We start from the raw sequence: 21,726 nt of genomic DNA, 5'->3' as shown, positions 1-21,726 counted from the left end.
TGTTTATTCTTTGTGGGAGAAGTCTTTATTACACCTCCAGCACTCACATCTCCCCTCTTTTCTGCTCTGGAATGGGATTTGCCATATAATGCATGTTTGCTGTTGCTAAGCAAGATAGATGGATAAGGCAGAACCAAGAGCTTTTAAGAAGCTTTGAAAAGTATTTGAGATAAAAGTTTTGAAGACAAGCCCATAAAAGAAATAAAAAATATCACCCAGGTGAACATTCTGCATTAGTGGGCATGAGGAGGATACAACAAGAGGTGCAAGAAGATGGGAATACCATAATAAATTAATTTATTTTTTGTTATCACTACTAAAAAACACACCTCATGCCCAAAAGCCAGTGTAAGTCCCAAAAGGACAATTTTCAAGATTTATTTGGTGGAAGTAAACAGCTTCAGGCCAATAATAAAGGAGATTTGTTATGATAACAGCAGTGCCCAAGGCCAGGTTGGACGGGGCTTGGAGCACCCTGGGGCAGTGGGAGGTGTCCCTGCCATGGCAGGGATGGCACTGGGTGGGATTTAAGGTCCTTTCCAACCCAAACCTTCCCAAAATTCTGTGATTTAAGAATCACCTAAATTCTGGAGTTAAGCTGTGATGAGCATTGAACTAACCCAGCTCGTGCACATTTCCTTCTCCTCCTCTCACATTATTTTCAGATCATATTAATATTGTTGAAGTGATTCTGCTCTCATTTTCTACATGTGTCTAAATTCTCACCGCTTTACAACACTTGCATGCACAAAAGCTTTATTCAAGGGAATTGCTTACAACAAAGTGGTTGTTATCTCTAATCTGTCTGCCAGTCATATCAACAAAAGTGCAGCCATATAAACCCATTTCTTTCCCCTTCAGTGAGCTGATACTTCCCTTCAGAAGAGCTGCAAGTTTGGGTCTCGATGTAATGGGTTAAAAATGATCAAATAAATAATTTTCTTGCCTGGGAACATCTTTGAAGCTGTAACTTGAGCAGTGCTGTGGAGTAAAGTGCCACGGACATTAATACAGATTAAGGATGTCAATTCTAAAGTAAGTGGAGATGAGCAGCAGTTTTGCTTTTGCTGCAGTTTTTGGCCAGGAGGATTCTTCAAGTTTGGAGAACCATGGGCACATTTTTAAGAGAAGTCTGAAGCTTTTGACTGAAATCATAACTATTGATTATGGGCTTTATGATGTAGTATATTTTAGAGTGTTCCTAATATAAATATAAACTAATTTAGGGTCCTCACTCAGGCACACAATGTGGCCATGGTACTGCCATAGGAGTGGTCTAAAATAATCTCTATATTACAGAGAATTAATTCCCTTTATTACAGAACATTTGGGCCAGTTTGAAATCATTTCCCAAATGGCACAAACCTCCTTCAATAGCTGCTATTTTTATAAGTATTTTAATTAAAAATATATACATTTTTTTTGTCTCCTCAGACAGGACTGTGATCACGATTCCCCCCTCTGACACAGATGCAACAGTTGGAGAGAGCATTGTGCTGCCATGCCAGGTGTCCCACGACCCCTCCCTGGACGTGGCCTTCTCGTGGTCATTCAATGGCCAGAGGATTGATTTGAGCAGGGGAATCCATCACTTTGAAAGGATTGGAAGGGTGAGTTTCCCAAACTCCTTCATGAAACTCTTTGCCACAGTCTTTACACGACATGAATGTTTATCATAATTCCTCCCTGGCTGTTTATGTGCCTGGCAAATCACTGTTTCTTTACAAGGGCTGCAAACATTTATTTTTCTTCCCTAAATTTCATAAAGGCGCTTGAGTTATTTGTGAAGCCATAATAAAAATGTCCCCATGAAAGAAACTGATGATAGCTATGAATATTTTAATTTAAAAGCTGAATTTTGTATTAATATTGAGCAATTTATAAAAATGCCCAGTATGGAAAGCATGTTGTGAGTGATTAGTTTACTTTTTTTTTTTTAATCTCTCCAGGAATCTTCTGGGGATTTGATGATAAGAAATATTCAGCTGCATCATTCTGGGAAATATGTGTGCATGGTGCAAACTTCTTTAGACAGTCAATCTGCAACAGCAGATATAATTGTGAGAGGTATGTCTGTAAGGGAGACACACTTATCTTCTAGGGGAATTAGGAATTCTTAACATCAGCTGTTGTTTAAATGATTCCTAGGATGTCAATTCCAAATCTCATTTGTGAAATGCTCTCTTTCTTTTACTCTTGGTCCCAAAATTGTGGCCAGCATGGTCCTCGTGTTCAGCCAACCCAGGGGAACCTCTGCAGTTCTGCCCTGGTGTCTTTGGCAAAAATTTTGGGCTACACAGATGGGAGGGAAATCCTTTAATTTCAGCAGTGTTTTTGTTTCCTTCAGGCATCTCTGGGTCACTGTGCAGGCTGGAAAAAACAAAATACCTCATTCCTTTCCCCTGTTTGGAGATAATATGAAATAATATTTTCTAACTCAGCTTTTTACTGCCAGCAGTGAGGAAATGCTGTCATGGGAGCCGGTCTGTAAACCCTAGGAGAAATCAGAAACTTGTGTAGTGCACCATCCTGCATTCCTTCTGAACCTCAGTTTTGATTGAATTCAGTAGGAATTCTCAGACTGTTCAATGGTTCAACAAAAGACAACACTGGGTGCCTTTCTTTGTCAGACACAAAGAAGAAATCATTCCTTTGTTTGTAGTTTTCATGTTAGCGACATCCAGACATTAATTTTCCTGACTCATAAAAATGTAATCCAGGCATGGAGCCATCATTTAGGGATTGTGCAGCTTTTATGACACTGCAGCTTCATGAATAATTCCTCTGAGTTGAGAAAGTAAGAGTTGCCCAACCCATTCCAGCGGTGAATCTTCTCTTCCCAATACCTTCCTCTTAAAATGCTGATCGTGTCAGGCCCTCCAGGTCCACCAGAAGATGTTAAAGTTGAACATGTTTCTAGCACAACTGCTGGGTTATCCTGGAAGCCTGGAGCAGATAACAACAGCCCAGTGCAGATCTACAGTGTGCAGACCAGGACTCCCTTCTCGGTGGGATGGCAGGCGGTCGCCACAGGTGAGCAATCCAGGACTTGCCTTTGAATTTCCATTTAGTGTGTACCATTAATTACCTCAAAAACCCATTGATGGTGTCATGTTTGCCTTCAGATCCTGAGGTCATTAATGGCAGGACTCTCAAGGCCACCGTGGTGGATTTAAGCCCCTGGGTTGAGTACGAGTTCCGCGTGGTCGCCAGCAACAGCGTTGGGATCGGGGAGCCCAGCAGGCCTTCAGCTCTCCTGAAAACCAAAGCAGCAGGTGAGGCCCTGCTTCCTGCCAGGCTTCTCCAGCTCCCAGCTGGGGCAATTTCACTGCAGCAGAGCCACTCATTCCTAAAGGGTTGTTTTTTTACCCCATTCCAAAGGCAGGGATCCAATGTGTTCCATGAGAACGCGTTACTGGATGGGACTTGGGGCAACCTGGGATTGATGCCTCAGGTTTAGATTTTGTATTTTTCACATTCTGAGCTGCTTTATTGTGTGGGTCTGGGCTTCGTATTGGGGATGGTGAGCTCTGTGCACAGAGCAGGGAGACAAAACAATTCCTCCTCCAGCTGGGCACCAAGGACAAATGATCCAAATCTCAGCCCAGGAGCACAAACACTGTGGGCTGGAGAGAGAAAAACAAGTAGGATGGGACTGCCTGGGCTAAAGCTGGAATGGGACAATGAACTGCAAGATGCAAATGACCCAGAACTTATAAAAGTGAGCCTTGGTTATGACTGGTTGTCCATTTTGTGACCATTTTGGTTCATCTTGGGTGCAGCCCTGGCTGGGGTCTTGTGCTGCCCAAGGTGGATCCATGGAGGAGATCCTTTTAATAAATCCCTGCTTTATTCTGTAACTCCATCCAGCCTCTGCTCTAGGGCAGCCTGCACAGGGCATCAGGACAGTGGAAGGTGTCCCTGCCCATGGCAGGGGTGGGACTGCATGAGCTTTAAGGTCCCTTCCAACCCAAACCATTCTGGCATTCCATGATAAAAGCTGGAGTTATTCTATGTTCTTCCCTTTGACCAACCTTTCACTCACGCAATTTTTGTTCTCCCAATTAAATCCAAGTTTTTACCCTGCTCAGGGACTTACACATAAAGTGATAACTCCACTCTCTGCAGAGGTATTTGATATCTGAGCATCAGGAGGAGCAGGATTATTTTAACTTTGGATATTGGATGAAATAAATGACAGCATCCAAAGCCCAGTGAAACCAACAGCTTCTACTGACTCCAGAGTGGAATATTTTCTGTCTGTCTGTCTGACCTTTACTCATTTATCTTCTGGGACTTGGCACCTCGGGGGAAGCTGCCTCATTCCTGGGTGACCAACACTGTCAGTCCTCTGACCTGCTCAGTTTGGTACAATTTATTTGCAGCCCAAACCTTTGGTTTGTTTTATGTTCCTCTCAGCCCCCTGCTTATCAACTGTCTCCCACCTATAAAATCAGTGTTTATGGGATGGAAAGCAGTAAAATGGAAGCAGCTTTTACAATCCACTTTCTCTTCTCTGTTTATCTCATTTGCCAAGCTCTGAAGTTTGGCAAGCTGCATTTCAGGACAGAACTCAAAATACAGTATTGTACATTATACAGAAGAAAACACATTTATTTTAGAATGTAGAATCCATTTGTTTCTGGGGAATAGAATCCCAGAACGGTTTTGATTGGTAGGGACCTTCAAGACCATCTAGTTCCAACCCCAGCATCTTCCAGAGGAGGTCAGATTTTTTAAATTTGCCAGCAGAGTATCTCAAATGAATATTCTCCATTACATGATTGATCACAAAGACCAAATTAATCTTGAGAATGTTTTTGTGGCTGTTACCACCGTGGGGCTTTGTAAAGTGGGCTATTCAAAACTAGACAGGCAGTGAAAGCTTTCATCTTTTAAAGCTTTTATTTATTTATTTCTTAGAGGGATTCACAAGACTGGGGCAACGAGGAGAAAGAAACAATAAAATTATTGTTATTTATCATGGCAATAACACAAGGAAGATTATTTCTGTGCACTCTAGCTCTGTCTGAAGTTTAACAAAAGAGACAGAAAGACTCACTTCAGGTTTTAGCTGCTTAACTCCTTCAATGCTGCAAACCCCTGTCTCCAAATGTTGCAGTGCAGTGGGACAATATTGGCTTTTATTAATATTTTAGTCAGAATAGGAACCTGAAATCAGCAGGGCAGTGTGGACAGCAAATACCTGGCCAGGAAAGGGTGAATTTGAGCTGTTGTAATAACTATTTTGGCAGCTAAAATCTGAGCATTAGTAGATTTGTGAATGCAAATGAGCCACTGTTCATTTCATTAAAATGGAGCTGAGAATTAATTGAGCCTCTGTTGGTGCACTCAGCTGTAAATTTTCATCTGTTTCTCAACTCTGACCCAGTTGAGGCTCTGCTGAGCCGCAGCACAAAATTCTCCCCTTGCAAATGTACAAGTACCAAACACATTTAACACATGAGCTAATTGAGCATCACTTGGTTCATGAAACAGTGAAACACCAGGCTTGGAAGTTTGTTTTGCTGTTTCCATGCAGTTCTTGTCAGTCTGAGATTGTTTGCCTCTGATGTGCCCAAAGACATTGATTGTGAGTGACAAAAATGAACAGCCCTGTGAAACCCTCCAGGAGAGCCCAGGCTGTTTGCTCTCAGACTCACTCTTATGGCTGCACAGCAAAATTATTCTGAAATTCCTCCCATTTCTAGAGGATATTTATTTATACATGGACTAGAATCTGGAAATTATATATAATTCATATATTGAATTATATATAATATAAATTATATTATGGGCTGGCATCAGTTTCTGTGAACTTTAAGCACTGTTGCTTTTATTGCCACCCTTGGAGCTGGGTTAATGCATTTGTCAATGGGAAGGACAAGCAGATATAGCAAAACTTGCCCAAAATGTCTGGGGAAAAAAAGGCTTCTGAGATGTAAACATCCCTCCTATTTCTCACCCTGCACATCAGCTTTTCAGACAGTGAGAGCTGAATGAAGACAATAACAAAGCAATCTTGAAATTCTGAAAATAGGGTTTGGAGATGGTACCACCAAATGTCCTGTAGAGGGTTCCTGACTCTGCCCATTCCAGGGATGTGCTCTTCTCTTACACTTCTCCAGCAGCTGAAAAAGAACATGATATCATGGAAACAGAATGGGTTGGGTTGGAAGGGACCTCAAAGAAGAAATATAAAGCAAGAGGCAGGAAATGCTGATATTTTCTTTGGGTCTCCACCATGAGCCCCTTCAACCTCAACAAAGTTCCCTGATCTCAGTCCTCTACCTCTGGTGCCACACACCTGTGGAATGCTGGAGAAATCCAACTCTCATCAACCAACTTTTGGACACTTACAGTCTTGGGAGAAGGAGAAAAGCAATTTTTGAGTTTTGAATTCACTAAGATAAGCATACAACCAATTAAAAAAATTAATATATTGCTCCAACAACATGTTTACTGAACAAATGCATAATTAGTAAATCAGTAGTGTTGCAGCTACAGTCTGAATGGAACATCATTTTGCCAATTAGTTGATGAGGCATAATAATGTCAGATACTTGATGCTCCCAGTTCTTTAATTAATTTTTTGAACCAGGGTACTCATGTATCAAATTCATCTATGGCTTCAGCCTTAGAAAACGTGTAAACATAATTTAATTTCATTTCAAATGGGCTGCTGTGCAATGTAATCCCTGTTGCACTGTTGAGAGGCTGCAGGTGAGGTAGGAAATGCTTGGATCACCCCCTTGGAAAGACCTCCAGGATCATAGAGTCCAACATTTGGCTGACCAGAGCTGGACACAGCACTGGAGGTGTGGCCTCAGCACAGGGACAATCACTGCCCTGCTCCTGTGGCCACACCATGCTGATCCAGGCTGGGTGACCTCGGGCTTCCTCCCCACCTGGGCGCACCTGGCCTCATCTTAAGCACCCCCAGGTCCTTTTTTTGCTGAGCCACTTTCCAGCCACTCTTCCCTCACCTTGTAGTCCTCCATGGGGCTGTTGTCAATGGTTTATGTGGTTTATGGTTTATGACCCAAGAACAGGACCCTGCACTTCACTTTGTTGAGCCTCACACCGCTGGATCCAGCCTGCCCAGATCCACGCTCCCACCCAAATTAGTGCCAGCTGTGAACTTCTGAGGCCCAGATCAGCCATAAAGACACCAAACAGGGCTGGCCCAAAGCTGAGCCTTGGGGAAGCTGCAAACTCCAACCTCTTTTCTCCTCCAGTTCCTGTGGTGGCACCCACGAACATTGGCGGAGGAGGAGGGAGCCGCTCCGAGCTGGTCATCACATGGGAGGTAATTCTGAGCTCAGTGAACCTCAGGTGTCCAACAGGGATAAATCTGTGGGCGAAACCACAGCCCTGCTGAAATCCAAAGGCTTTTGGTCACCGGCTTTGGTCAAGCCTGGATTTCACCCTGGATGTGGAGAGCAAGCAGCCTGTAAGATATACAGCAAGTTTTCTGTGTTATAGGGAACAATTTGTGAAAATAAACAGTTTAAGAGGCATGTTGTAAAGATGTTTAGAAGTCTGCATAACCCTCTTATCTCCATTGTACAGGAGGTGCTTAACACACTAATCTGCTTGGCCATTTTCTGCATTTACATTTTTCCTACTTTTGTTTACATGTTTTCCATTCTGGAACACTGTGCTGACAAGACATATCCTATTATGCGTTAAAGGAGATGAGCCCTTTAATTCTGCAGCACTCCAGCGAGAGCAGAGAATACACATTTCCAGAGCAGTTAATGCCAGACAAGTTGCAAAGGGTGAGTGCAGGTCATTTCAGAGAGTAGAAAGTGAGTGCTGTGGGAAGGAGCCTCCTTTTCCAGCCTCCCAGCAGCTTCCCACAGGCACTGGGATGAAGGCAGGCAGCCTCTGGCAAAGCCTGGGAAGTGATGGGGTAGCTGCTTGTTCAAAAAAGTGAAAAATCAGATCAAAAGAAATTTTTAAAAATCCCCACTAGATAAATAACACTGCTGATGTTTTGCCCTCCCCGTGCTGCAAACAGAGTGAAATTCCACTTTCCCTGAACTAAGTTTTCATCCATCTGCACCTTTCACTCTTTTGTTTCATTTTCTCCTCCTTGGGAGGAGAAAAACATGAAAATAGAAAACAACCTGAGAGGTCTCAATCAAATTATTCTGTTGGACTCCGTAGTATGTCCTGAAAAACAATCAGAAGAAATCCTAATTATGGCCAGCAAACAACACTGAACACAACTCTGCGGCTTTCTGTGATGAACTCACTAAATGTCTTGATTAAATCTGAGGTCACAGAAGACTCAAAAACAAATTAAATGCTCTAGAAAGTAGCTTGAACTCATATAAATCCCCAGTGAGGCATCATCCCTCACATTTAACTCTCTCGGGGCTGGAAAAAAGATGGAAAGGGGAATAGTGGGTGTTTGTAAAACACTGAAGGAAAGACACATGTTATAAATGTAGGGCAGGCTTATTATCAGTATTTTTATTATTAGAATTAGAAGGAATTTATGATAAAAATAACATAAGTGCCCTGAAGTGTTCTGAAGTGCTTCCAGATTTCCCCCATCATCTCACACGGTTTGTGCTCCCAAGACTTTGCAGAAGATGTTGGGGTCAGCACTCGGGTCCTGACCCTTTTTCTGTCTTTTTGCACAATTTTCCATGCCTGCTTTTCCATGCCCCTTCCTTTGATGCAAGCCTCTGAAATAAATGCACTTTTACTGAGAAACACTTCCTTTCTCCATTTAATCCTGATTTTGTTTCATAAATGTCCTCTTGCTTGGAGAATGTGGAAGTATTTTTATCCATGAAAAACCAAACTTCATGCTGGACACGGTGTTGCTGTAATTGCCTTTTCAGTTTGAGCCTTTCATACGTATCTTGACATGAGATTTTATTAATAGAAACATTAATTTTGCCATGTTGACTTGCAGGAACATTTCTGTTCTGAGAACTTAAATAAGAATATGTTCATGCACTTGAGGCTTTTTCCTTGCTGAAAAAAATACATCAGTACTCAGAGGCAGGCAATTATACAACTGACACACATTTCTTTGTATACATTTGTTCCTTCCCAGCTCTTTTTTTCCTTTAAAATCATTTATTTAAAGTTAGCATTCCTATGCCCCTTTGGGGAAAGGAAAAAATCTACAAACTACAACTTGTACTGAGTGAAATGCTTTTAATTTTGCAAACTTCATGCCTGAAAGAGACAGCTTTAATGGAGCTGATCAGATCTTTTGTTTCTAAATTGATTGCCCCAATAGATTTATTATTTTGATTTTTATTTCAATATTACATTGACGGATGGGGCAAACATTATTATCTTCTCCAAGGCACAGCCAACTAAATCAATACCACTAAAATACAGTCAGGGACTGAAGATTCAATTAAAACTGTGGATACATGCGAACCTTTATTGACTGCCTTGTCACCCCAGCCGGTGTCAGAAGAGCTCCAGAACGGGGAAGGTTTTGGCTACGTCGTCATGTTCCGTCCCCTTGGCTCCACAACCTGGACCAAAGCTGTGGTGGCCTCGGTGGAATCCAGCAAATACGTTTATAGGAACGAGAGCATCACACCCCTGTCTCCTTTCGAGGTCAAAGTTGGAGTCTACAACAATGAGGGAGAAGGGACCCTGAGCTCCATTTCCATCATCTACTCAGGAGAGGATGGTAACACAAGTTACTCTTGGTGGGAATGGGCGTGTAGCAGCAATAGGTGACAGATATGTTCAGGCAGATCTCACAGGGTTTTTAAGGACCCTGCTCAAACTTGTTCATGGGATATTTAAAATAGACATGAGGCAAGAGATGGGAATCTGAAGTAAAAATAGCAAGGGGCAAATTTTCAGAATGATCTTCAGTAGAGGGCTTGTTTTGACTAATTTGTCCCCAAGGTTCTCCTGCTGAGTGTGTTGGGAAAGCTGGGAGACACTCAAAGGTGTTGCTCTCAGAGGGTTTGGTTCCTCAGACTACTCAATGTGGCTGATCTCTGAAAATCTGCTCCATCAGATGTAGAACGGACAATTCTGAGAGCAGGTTTTGCTGACATCCCACCATAAATGGAGACCAAACCTCATGGTTACACCAGGGGCTCTTCCTGCTGTTTCCCCTCCCCTTGCACTGTCCCTGTGGTCACAGCATGTCCCAGCAGCTGTGTTCTCCCTGTCCCAGAGCCACAGATGGCCCCGGCGGGCGCCTCGGCGCTGAGTGTGTCGGCAGCGGCGGTGGAGGTGTCCTGGCTGCCCATCCCATGGAACCGGCACACGGGCAGAGTGCTGGGCTACGAGGTGAGGGGCTGGGATATGAGGTGAGGGACTGGGCTATGAGGTGAGGAGCTGGGCCATGAGGTGAGGGGCTGGGATATGAGGTGAGGGGCTGGGCTATGAGGTGAGGGGCTGGAATATGAGGTGAGGGACTGGGCTATGAGGTGAGGGGCTGGGCTATGAGGTGAGGGGCTGGGATATGAGGTGAGGGACTGGGCTATGAGGTGAGGGGCTGGGCTACGAGGTGAGGGGCTGGAATATGAGGTGAGGGACTGGGCTATGAGGTGAGGAGCTGGGCCATGAGGTGAGGGGCTGGGCTATGAGGTGAGGAGCTGGGCTATGAGGTGAGAGGCTGGGCTATGAGGTGAGGGGCTGGGCTATGAGGTGAGGAGCTGGGCCATGAGGTGAGGAGCTGGGCTATGAGGTGAGGGGCTGGGCTATGAGGTGAGGAGCTGGGCCATGAGGTGAGGGGCTGGGTTATGAGGTGAGGTGCTGGGCTATGAGGTGAGGTGCTGGGACATGAGTTGAAGAGCTGGGCCTTGAGGTGAGGGGCTGGGCTATGAGGTGAGGTGCTGGGCCATGAGGTGAGGAGCTGGGCGATGAGGTGAGGGGCTGGGCTATGAGGTGAGGGGCAATGGGGTATGAGGTAAGGGGCATGGGGTATGAGGTGAGGGGCTGGGCCACGAGGTGAGGGGCTGGGACATGAGGTGAGGGACTGGGCCATGGGCAGGGTGCTGGGCCATGTGATGAGGTGCTGGGCCATGTGGTGAGGGGCTGGGCTACGAGGTGAGGTGCTGGGCTGTGAGGTGAGGTGCTGGGCTATGAGGTGAGGGGCTGGGCTACGAGGTGAGGTGCTGGGCTATGAGGTGAGGGGCTGGGCTATGAGGTGAGGGGCTGGGCTATGAGGTGAGGTGCTGGGCTATGAGGTGAGGGGCTGGGCTATGAGGTGAGGGGCTGGGCTACGAGGTGAGGTGCTGGGCTGTGAGGTGAGGTGCTGGGCTATGAGGTGAGCTGCTGGGCCACGAGATGAGGGGCTGGGCCACAAGGTGAGGGGCTGGACCATGAGGTGAGGTGCTGGGCTATGAAGTGAGGTGCTGGGCCATGGGCTGACAGGCCTTGAAGTTGTCCCTTTCCTGCCCAGAATCCTTTTGGCCTTCTGGTTCCTCCTCCCAGTTAACAAACTGCTGCTTCCAAGAGCGTGGAGCTCTTCCCCTGGCTCTCATTAGCTGCAAGCCACCTGAGATAATCAGGAGGGTTTACAGCCCAGAACTGCGGCTCTGTCACAGATTTTCTGTGTTCAGATCTGGGGACAGGAACACGAGGCACTGCTGACAGAGCAGGGCAGGATAAATGTACTCCAGAACTACCCAGAGCTCGTGCTGTGGTGCACTGAAAGGCTTTTAACTTCTTCTTCCTCTTAATAAAATCATTTCAGTTGGAAAAGACCTTTAAGACCATCAGGTCCAACCATTAACTCAAACATTTGAAGAGGGCAGTGGAGGAGTCCGTATCCCTGCAGGAATTTAAAAGCCCTATGGATGTGGCACTTGGGGACGTGGTTTAGTGCTGGCTTAGTTAATGGTTGGACTTAAAGATATTTTCCAACCTAAATGATTCCATGATTTTAGGATTAAGTAACATCAGATATCATTCATGGTCATTTTGCTTGCATAGTGAAATAATTTTTTTTTTTTTTTTTTTTTTTTTTTTTTTTTTTTAATTTGTAGATAAGAGGAAAACAAGTCAAAACCACTTTAAATTCTATGCTACTACTGCAAGGTATAAATGAAGGTAGTAAGAGTCATGTACAGTCCAAAAACCTTCCTAAAATCAATTACCCAATGAAAAAAATAGCAAGTCTAAGTAGGTGTCACTGAATCAAAACTAGAGCGAGGATACAAAATAATTAAAAACCTTTTAGATGACTGAGATAAATGCTCTTTTGTATCTCTTAAGGTTTTCTTTCATTGTGTTCAACCATAAAACCAACAAAGCTTTTATCATTCCTTACCTTATCAAAGGTTTCCTTCTGGACATCTGTAAATTTAAGGATTTCATTTAGTTCCTTAATTGGGATTCAGTCTCTGAAATGTTATTGCTTCTCTATAAATATTCATGCCTGGGTTTACATCCTGCTAGATTGGAGTACAAAAAAAATCCTGTATTCCTCGAAATCGTCCTTGTCAGCATGTCTGCTTCCCAGCCAAGCCTCTAATTGCTGGAACACAATGAATTGCCTGTTCTTTGTTCTCGCTTTTTAGGTTTTATATTGGATAGATGATCCCAAGGAAAGCACAGCTGGGAAGGTCAGAGTCAGTGGGAATGTGACAGCCAAAAACATCACGGGCCTGAGAGCTAACACGGTGTATTTTGCAGCAGTCCGAGCCTACAACACTGCGGGGACGGGGCCCTCCAGCACCCCCGTGAATGTCACCACCAAAAAATCCCGTGAGTATTGGATTTGGCACAACAAGGGTGTCACTCTTGTGCTGAGAATGACACAGGAGCGGATGAGAGGCAGGATTGTAGGAAGAGCAAAAGAAGGTTTTATTCAAGAGAGCCGCGTGGTATATATAGAGTGAAATGATAGATTCTATTTGATTGGTTAGTTAACAAAAACACCTTTTTCATACAATTCCAGGGAATTGTATGAATTGAGAAGAACAGAAAGACAAAGTAGAAAAACATCACCTGTAGATCGTTTATACTTAACAAGTTATCACATCTTTATAAGTCCTTGAAAGTTCTCACAAGCCGCTGCGAGAGACGTTTGCCATTTCTCTCTCTCTGCCCCATGGCATCCACAAATTCCCAGCTGGGACAGGCACATCCCAGCTCCCTGTGACCCATCCCTGCCAAAGGCTTCAACAGCTAGGAAAACTAAATCCCAAATTTCTTCATGAGTCAGACAAGAAAATCAGTGACTGAGAAACTTCCTCTGGTCCTAAATCAGTGCCCACGAGGGAGGATTTCTGGAAGAGCAGCCCCCTTGCTTTCAGGGGATTCCAGAGATGCAGAGTCAATAAAGGAGGGATGTCCCACAGGTCAGACAAGAGATTCTGGGGAGTGAGGCTGTGTTGGTTTGGGGGTTTTAAAGGAAGATGTTGACAACACAAAATACAGAGGGGTTTTGAGACCTCTGAACTTTGAACTGCAGAGCTCAGCATAAGGGATACATTGATATAAACACAATTTAGTAATTTTTTTAAAATTTAATGCTAAAAGTAAATCCCTCTGCTGTTTTGTTTTCCTTGGAATCTATTTTCCCAGTAAATTATTGATCAGCACTTTAGCATAAAAGGGAAATATTTCTCCTGAGTTTCACCAATTTTTCCTCTTTTCTATATGCTGTTCCATGCCATTGCTCCAAGTGCAAGATAGGAACAACTTGTAGAATGAGTTAATTGATTTTTAATTGCCACAAACCCAATATTTGTAAAATAAAACAATGAAAAATAAAGCCAGAGAAGATATTTCTGAAGGGCTCAAACAAGACCCATCCCTGGAATTGTCCAAGACCAGGTTGGACGAGGCTTGGAAAAACCTGGGATGGTGGAAGGTGTCTGTGACCATGGCAGGGGGTTGAATGAAATGAAATTTAAGTGCTATTCCAACCAAGCCATTCTGTGATTCCATGGCTTTCATCACAGTCCATTTTTCAATAGAAAATAGATTCATCTCTGGGAATTCTTCCCTCTATTCCTGTGTGCATCTGAATGAAAGACAAGTTAAAGACATGGCAGTCAAATGACAAAACATAGAAGGAATAAATTTGCTTTTGTTTTACATCTACTTTATCTTCTGTCAAATTCAGGATTGTGCTAATGGTTCATTTAAAAATTAAAGTCAAAATAACCTTTTTAATATTTAAATATATAGATTAAAATTTCAAGCTCTGTCTGGGGAAGATGCAAGCACTTGCAATAAGAGAAGAGATAATATGTCAAGAGAATATAAACAATGTGCATCTGGAGCAGGAGATGGAGCTCCAAAGTAATAGCTCTGTCTTCCTGCTCAGCATCCAGCATTCCTGCATCCTTCTGCTCATCCCATTATTGCAGGGACTCAGCAGAGCTGAAATGATCCTTCTGCCAAAGAGGTGCAATTCTGATTGAAGGGTTCTTCTCTAAGATCGATGTAAGGTCCAAGGTGACATCCTGGGTTCAGTTAAAAGTACTTAGGGAGGTGGAATTGAGGTCCTCAAACCATGGACATGGCTCCATAAAGAGCTGTTCTCTTCTGGTTCTTTAATTATATGGCATGGATTGCAGAAATTCCTCTTCTTCTTTCCTCTTCCCCTTCCTTTTCCTTCTCCTTTCCTTTTCTGTTCAACTTCCATTTCCTCCTCCTCTTCTTTCTCCTTCTCCTTCTCCTTCTCCTTCTCCTTCTCCTTCTCCTTCTCCTTCTCCTTCTCTTCTCCTCTTCCCTTTATTTTTTCATCTTCCTCTTCTTTTCCCCTTACAAATAGATACATATACAGCCAAAATATATCAATATTACATATAGATACTGGAAATACTTGCATGGATAAACCTCAGCTCAGTACAGCAACAAAGCCAAGTGTTACCTAAACCACGGCAATAACACCAGCACCTCAATAAACTTAAGCAGATATTTGGGATTTCTGTTGTTCTTGACAGCATTGATTACAAGAAATTAATTGAGGAAATAACCTGCCAATGTCAGATCTGGAACTGCTTGGTTTTGCTAGCAGATATTCCTGTGGATTTGGGAAAGTGCTCTTACCACTTATTCTGGGTTCTGGCTGGAAAAAACCCCAGATAATTTTGTTTTGCAAATCCTCCTGGGGTGATTTTTCAGCCCCAAGATCATGAATTAAGATAGCTTTGAGTTTCTATGTCAAAAAGCTTTGGTCAAAGCTATAATTCACCCATTTTTGAGTGATTTCAAACCTCTTCAGAGTGCACAGCCAATGAAGTATTTGACATCCTTTGCCTCTTGTAACTATTTTGTTATTCAATTCCATATATAAAATGTTTCCTGAAAGCAACAAAGAGCTTTCAAGCCATATTTAAATAAATTTGCAGTTTGATGTATGTGAGAGTAGATGAATGTCTTCAGAAAGAAATTAATCTTTCTCAGCACAGAGAATGGAAGGACATCCCTGGATATTCACCTGGGAGCTCCACCAACACTTCATTCCCTACCAGAGGGATGGATTAAACTTCTCCAAAACCACAAGGCAGATGGATATGAAACAGCAGCACCCATCCATTTGTTTTATCTCTGTGGGAAATGGTAGAAATTGTCACCAAATCAACTGTTCCTTCCATCACTCACCAACACGCAGTGGGGAAGAGAAGGATCCCAGATTAAACCATTTAGAATCAGGGCTGGAATGTGTTTCTCCAGCTCTCTCCTCATTTTTCCCTCTGTTTCAATCCTCCTTTCCTGCGCCACCAGCCAGCAGGGCCTGGGAGGATGTGCCATGGAGCAGGAGAGAACGTGTTGGCCTAAATCCGAGCTCAGTTCAAAGGCTCAGCTCCACCCTCACATGTTCACACAGGATTCAATTCCAGCCACTTGTAGGCAAATTTTCAAAGTCCTCGCACTTAGGCATAAAAAGCCTTTGAAAAAGCTGCTCTCAGCCTATTGTGCTGAGAATTTCTAAAATCCTACAACGTTTCATGGTGGATCACATGGAGACTTTAATGTGCAGCTCTTTGTAACCTGTCCTGGCTGATGGAAAGCTTGGCTTCTGTAGTGTGCTCTCAGTTTTAGCTTTTTCTGAGATCCAGACAGCAAAACAACCTCTAGGACATGGAAATACAGAGAGGAACAACATTTTCCTTCCACAAAATCTCTAAATGTAATTTGAACTGTCAGACACTGTCAGGCTGTGCCTAATTTTGCAAATGAAGCCTCATAGTAAGAGGTTCTGTGCTGTGAATAGATCTTTATTCTGACTAATACCAGAGCAATGACGGACTGAAAAATGGTTTTTTGCTCTTTTAGGTTGGAATCACCCAAGCATTTGCTACTCCCATATCAGCAGCTCATTCAGCTACACTATGAAAATTAATACTCAGTTTATCTCGTTATTATCATAATCCTTGTTATTTCTTTTTTTAAAGCACCAAGTCAACCTCCAGCGAACATCGCCTGGAAGCTGACAAATTCCAAAATCTGCCTCAACTGGGAGCATGTGAAAACAATGGAGAATGAGTCTGAGGTGTTGGGCTACAAAGTAAGTAATTCCTTTATCTCACCAATCAGATATTTTGGTTACAATACAGGTACAGGGGTTTGGTGGACAATGAGTGCTCATTACCTGGAACACTGATTTTTCTGGATTTATTGGGATGGTCGGCTGATGTTTACACAAACATTCATTCAGAGTAGGACTTTATCCCAACAGAAGGATTTTCTGTCCCCAGTCCTGTATTTCTCTCGTCCCCTTGTGATCTTACTTATCTAAAGTTTCTTGCTTTCATATCTCCAGGGAAGGAGTTGCACAAATGTATAAGGAATAGAGAACAGTCTTTGAAGCATTAAAGGCAGTCATAAACTACATTTAAACATTCTCACTCTCTGGCAGTTCATAAATGTACCTTTAAAAAAGAGACTGAAAGATACTCACACAAAGATCTATGTATGAACCAAAAAGCCTTCCCATAAATCTGCTTTTAAAGGAAATACAAATTTATTTTCAAGTTTGGCTTCAGTGCAGAATTCTTTGATTATCCTCAGGTTCTAGGAAACCACCTGCTGTGGTACCCACCCCAAAATCCTGAAGAATTTATTCCCCTATTTAAATTGCTTTTAAAACCCTGCAGGATGCTGAAAGTGCTCAGAAAACTTTGGGACATTACAGAAGAATCATTCAGTCCCCCCAAAAAAACCAATTAAAACTTAAACCAAAATGAAAAAACTCTTGTTTTCCAATCCCTTTTCTGCTTAGATTCTGTACAGACAGAACAGGCAGAGCAAAGCCCATATCCTGGAGACAAACAACACTTCAGCTGAACTTCTGGTCCCGTTTGAAGAAGATTATCTCATCGAGATAAGAACCGTCAGCGATGGTGGCGATGGCAGCAGCAGTGAGGAAATTAGGATTCCAAAAATATCCAGTAAGTGAGAGAATTTTTTTTTCCCCCTCTGAATGCTGTTGCATAAGAAGAAATCTGTGCCTCTAAGCACAACAGATTCCCAGATTGTCCCTTGCCATAGGTGTCCTCCCTCCTGGTGCTTTTTGGTGCTGGCTCCTATAAATTTGTCTCTGATACTCAGACATTCATTAGAGGAAAGAGTGTTTTGCTCCACACCTTATTTTTAGTGCAGGTCTTCACTGCCCTGGCATGCAGAGCTCAGGGAAGGACACAGGAATAAGATTTCTTGAGAAAGTCAAAGTTCTCACACATAATGTGGCCCTAAATCTGCCCTGGACAGAGATCTCAGCCCTGTCCCGTGGCTGTGCTGGGGTGGGCCAGGGTGCAGCCTCTGCTCTCATAAATAACTTATTATTCATAGAAAAGGGAGCATTTTTATATTTATATTCATAGTTTGTTTTGCAATAAAATAGTCAAAACCCTCTTAAAGAAGATACCCATGGGAAGGGTGAGATGTTGATCCAAAACCCCACTCCACTAAATGGCCACTACAGTTTAATAAACAAATAAATATAAATTACATTTGTGGATAATGTTTCATCTTGAAAAGAGAGCAGAGATTGCTGTTAAGCTAAAATGTAAAGAAAACCTAATTTTTTACACAGATTTACCTCTGTTTATATTTTAACAGGTTTAAGCTCTGGAGCAATGAAGTTACCCCAAAGGATAAACCCTACATTGGCATCTGGGATCCTGCTGTTGGGTTCTGTTCTTCTAAACCCTTTTCCTTGCTGGTTCCAGCAATGCTCTGCCATGGACTTCTAAAAATAAAAAGTGTAGATTTTATCTTAATTCTTCACCATAACCAACATTCCTGAGAAAAATCAGCACTGGGGAGGGGGAGGGAGGAAGAAGTGGTCTGTCATTAAGAAAATATTAGGCATCAAAATTCCCTGAATTTTTAAAAATAGGCTTGGAAATGAAAGGGTAAATCAACATGCATTAATTAAACGGAGTGATGCCAAACCTAATTTGGGATTGACACGTGGGTGGTCTCAAATTTTCTCCAAGTAGTTGTTATTGGAACAGCATTTTAATGGAATGTCAACCTGTGCAAGCTGATGCCACACAGGGGAGCAGGGATTTAAAACTCTTGTGATGTGGATATTATTTATTTCATGTTCTTCAGTGTATCCTGTTAAAAAAAACCACTTTCAATTAAATAAAAGCTATTTGTTTACATTTTGCACTTGTCTGTATTAGAGGAGGTGTCATAAAACACATTATTTGAAGTATCCTGTGCTATTTTCTGCAGAAAAGAGGAATTTTTAATAAAACTTATAAATAAAATGAGTCTCCTATGGACCAACCCAGAGCCCAGTGAATTCCACGGAAAAATTTTCAGTGGTTTCAGCAGGCCTTGAAGCAGAGCTGAAATAGCAGCACCTTTTATACCATCAGACACTTCACATATTCTCAAATCCATTTGAAAGTACTTTTCCATGCACAGACTGTTCTGATCAGCAGAACTTCCAGAGACACTGAATATTTTCTGAGGGAGAACTGAAGTCTAGCTGTCATTAAGCAGGATCAGATGCTCTCTCCTGATTTTGTTATTCTTTGCTGTGGCTTGAAAGTGTACATTCATCTTTGAGTTGAGTGTGAAGGTAAATGAGAAGAACATTGATTTTCATCATCTTGAAATATAAATAAAAGCAGCTAATTAAGCCCTTCAATCTCCTGAGTCCCCAGAATGACAAATTAAACACCAGAGCTTGGCTTTCAACTCAGGAGATGCAGCTCAACACTTGAAGCCCCGCTCCTGCCAGCTTCAACTACATCTGATAAAAGGTGTTCTTTGCCTGATATCATTACTGGGAAATCTTTTCTTCCTTCTCACTTTGCTCTGAAGTTTATTTTCTTTTCCCCACTGTCAGATCCGTGTTGTGTCATCTTTGTAAACATTTATAACTACAAGACAACCAAATACCCCAAATATTTTTTAAAAGGGGACTGTTGGAATGGGGGCGAAGATGTGTCAGCACATGAATGAGTAAAAGAAGTTCAGCTGAGCACGGAAATCCTTCAAAGAACATATTAAACCATGTTGGTTATCCATGGGCATGGCAATGGGAATTCACAGAGGAATTGGTACCTCCTCAAGTTGCCTGCCAAGCCAAACCTTTCTCTGATTCTCTGATTTCTCACAGAGTCCATGGGCTAGTCTGAGAGAAAATAAACTCAAAAATGATAAAATCATTGCAGAACCACATGGTAGAGATTGATGTCCAAGCAAATAACTCTTCACAGGATCATGGAATGGTTTGGTTTGAAAGGGACATTGAAGTTCTCTTCCAGCTGGTGATATTTAATAAACCCAGACTGCATTCAATAAAATATTTTCTAGAGGTCACTCTTATTTGGTTTTGAGAGAGATTTTTGCATCATTCCTTCCCAGCAGGACCTCTTCTCACTCCCAGACCTTCTGTGCCCATTAAACAACAGGTTCCTTCATTAAACTGAATCTGAAATTCTTATACTTCATAACATAAATGTAATTCTCTGCTAACTTTACCCAAAACATCCTTTTATTCAAGTGAAAAGAGATTTTCTGCAGAGCAGTTACAGCTCAATAGAATGCCTGAGCGATGCTTAATTACAGGGAGGCTCTGGAAATAAAATGTCACTTTTAGAAGTCTGTCCTCTGGGATTTCTACAAAGTTCCTAATCACAGGAGTTATTAGGAAGAGGTTTAACACAGCTTTCAAAAGAGGAGAATAGTTTAGAAAGAAATGAATGTTCTATAGAAAATCCTGATAATACCTTAATGAAGTAAAAACATTTTTCCTTGCGGTGGAAGTAAACAATGAAACACTTCTTCAGATTTCTTCTCCCTTTTGTGCACCAATGATGTTCTTTTCTGCCTGTAGAAGATCCAAATCAGACTCTTTAGATTCAGCATTTCTCCATTTTGTCACTCCCATGGGAGCAGCCCTTTTTAAAAAGGGACAACTGCAGAATCCCAGGAATATGAGTGAACGTTCCCTCGCTGAATTCCCTTGGAGCTGCAGTTGCAGGGTGAATATTCTGCCTCAGGAGCAGAGCTCAGCAGTCTTAAGGAGAGAAAACTTTAAATCCAGCTCCTCCCACCCTCCTTAAATCACTGCAGAACTTGTGCAGGTTCATTTTCTCCTCTGCAGCTCCCCACTCCTTTTGTTGGTGTTTCACCAGGACAAATTGAGCCTGAGCTGCCCAAAGCACTGAAAGTCCAGCTCTTTTTATGTGCAAGTGTTATTAAAGCAGCTGATGCTGAAATGGAAAGGGCTCACATGGCTGGCAGCTTTCATTAAAAAGAAAAGAGAAAGGGTCAAAAAGAATTTTGTCACTTAGAGTTGCAGCGAAAAACTTTGGAAATAGGAACAGCAAAAATCCCCTAAAACCAGAAGTTGAAAAGAAAACAACAGAAAAACTCTGCAGTGCTCCTGATTTTTAACAGCCAAGAACCTGAATTAAAAACCCCATTTAAAGGTGCCCAGTAAAGGGAATTTTGGGCCCAGACTTAGCAGATTTTAGAGAAAATCACAGAGCAGCCAAAGTTTTCAGACAGCTAGAAAAATAATACCTATTTTCTTTTGATAACCTAAGCAAAGTACCAAAACATGAAAGAGACTCACAGTCAGGGATTTTCATTTTGAATTTTACACATCAACAAAATATTTCTCCATGAAAAAAGCAATTTTGAGCCTCTCCAAATGTTTCCATTCACTCCGAGCACAATGTTTCTTTGTGATTTATGAGCATTTAAACTTTATTTAACACCTTCTCCCTTCTTTATAGGGCAATTTTTGAATAGGAATGCCAAGAAACGAAATAAAATAGCCCATGTGTGTTATTGCACCAGCCCCTAAATCAACATTATCCCAGAGTGCAGAAACTCCCTGTTTTCTGTGGGCTGTTGGAATGCAGCCCTGGTGATGCCTTGACACCGAGATTTAAATCACACCCATGAACAAATGCGTTGTAAATGTGCAAAAAAGGTTTTATTAATATCAGCCTGTCCCTCAGTGGTGGAGAATTCCCTGCAGGGATTTGCAGGGATCATGGAGGAGGGGATTCATCTGCTCATGGGGGTTTGGGGGCTCTCTGGGGTGCTCTGGGGGGTGCCAGGGGATCCTGGCTCCCTCTGTGCTCCCCTCTGGGGATTTTTGTCTGCTCAGGGAGCACAAGAGATGTGAGAACTTGAATAAACCAATGGTTTTGGTTTCCCTGCTCGAAAGACGTCAGAGTTTGAGTAAACCAATGTGGTTTATTGTGAGGGTAGAGGTGGAAAACTTCTCTTAGAGCCTTGCATTCTTCTGTCCATCTCTGCAAGCCTTTGTGAGCCCAGCAA

At 42.6% G+C, this 21,726-nt stretch overlaps 1 protein-coding gene across 3 annotated transcripts in view; it reads left to right on the top strand.

Moving 5' to 3' along the window:
- Positions 1-18,581, top strand: part of CNTN6 (contactin 6) — a 129,774-nt gene extending 111,193 nt beyond the window's left edge. For all 3 annotated transcript variants that reach the window (XM_054280993.1, XM_054280991.1, XM_054280992.1), the window contains exons 13-23: positions 1,435-1,610; positions 1,950-2,067; positions 2,875-3,033; positions 3,126-3,275; positions 7,239-7,309; positions 9,439-9,673; positions 10,175-10,290; positions 12,528-12,714; positions 16,362-16,474; positions 17,189-17,357; positions 18,028-18,581. In XM_054280993.1, coding sequence (XP_054136968.1) covers positions 1,435-1,610; positions 1,950-2,067; positions 2,875-3,033; positions 3,126-3,275; positions 7,239-7,309; positions 9,439-9,673; positions 10,175-10,290; positions 12,528-12,714; positions 16,362-16,474; positions 17,189-17,357; positions 18,028-18,161 — 1,628 coding nt within the window. In that variant the 3' untranslated portion in view covers positions 18,162-18,581. The remainder of the gene's footprint in view (positions 1-1,434; positions 1,611-1,949; positions 2,068-2,874; positions 3,034-3,125; positions 3,276-7,238; positions 7,310-9,438; positions 9,674-10,174; positions 10,291-12,527; positions 12,715-16,361; positions 16,475-17,188; positions 17,358-18,027) is intronic.
- Positions 18,582-21,726: the final 3,145 nt, after the last annotated feature.

This window comes from Melozone crissalis, unplaced genomic scaffold (genome assembly GCF_028551555.1).
Source record: "Melozone crissalis strain CALT ecotype California unplaced genomic scaffold, PUWL_Pcris_2 ptg000029l_1, whole genome shotgun sequence".
NCBI lineage: Eukaryota > Metazoa > Chordata > Aves > Passeriformes > Passerellidae > Melozone > Melozone crissalis.
This window is presented reverse-complemented; position numbering and strand designations above follow the sequence as displayed.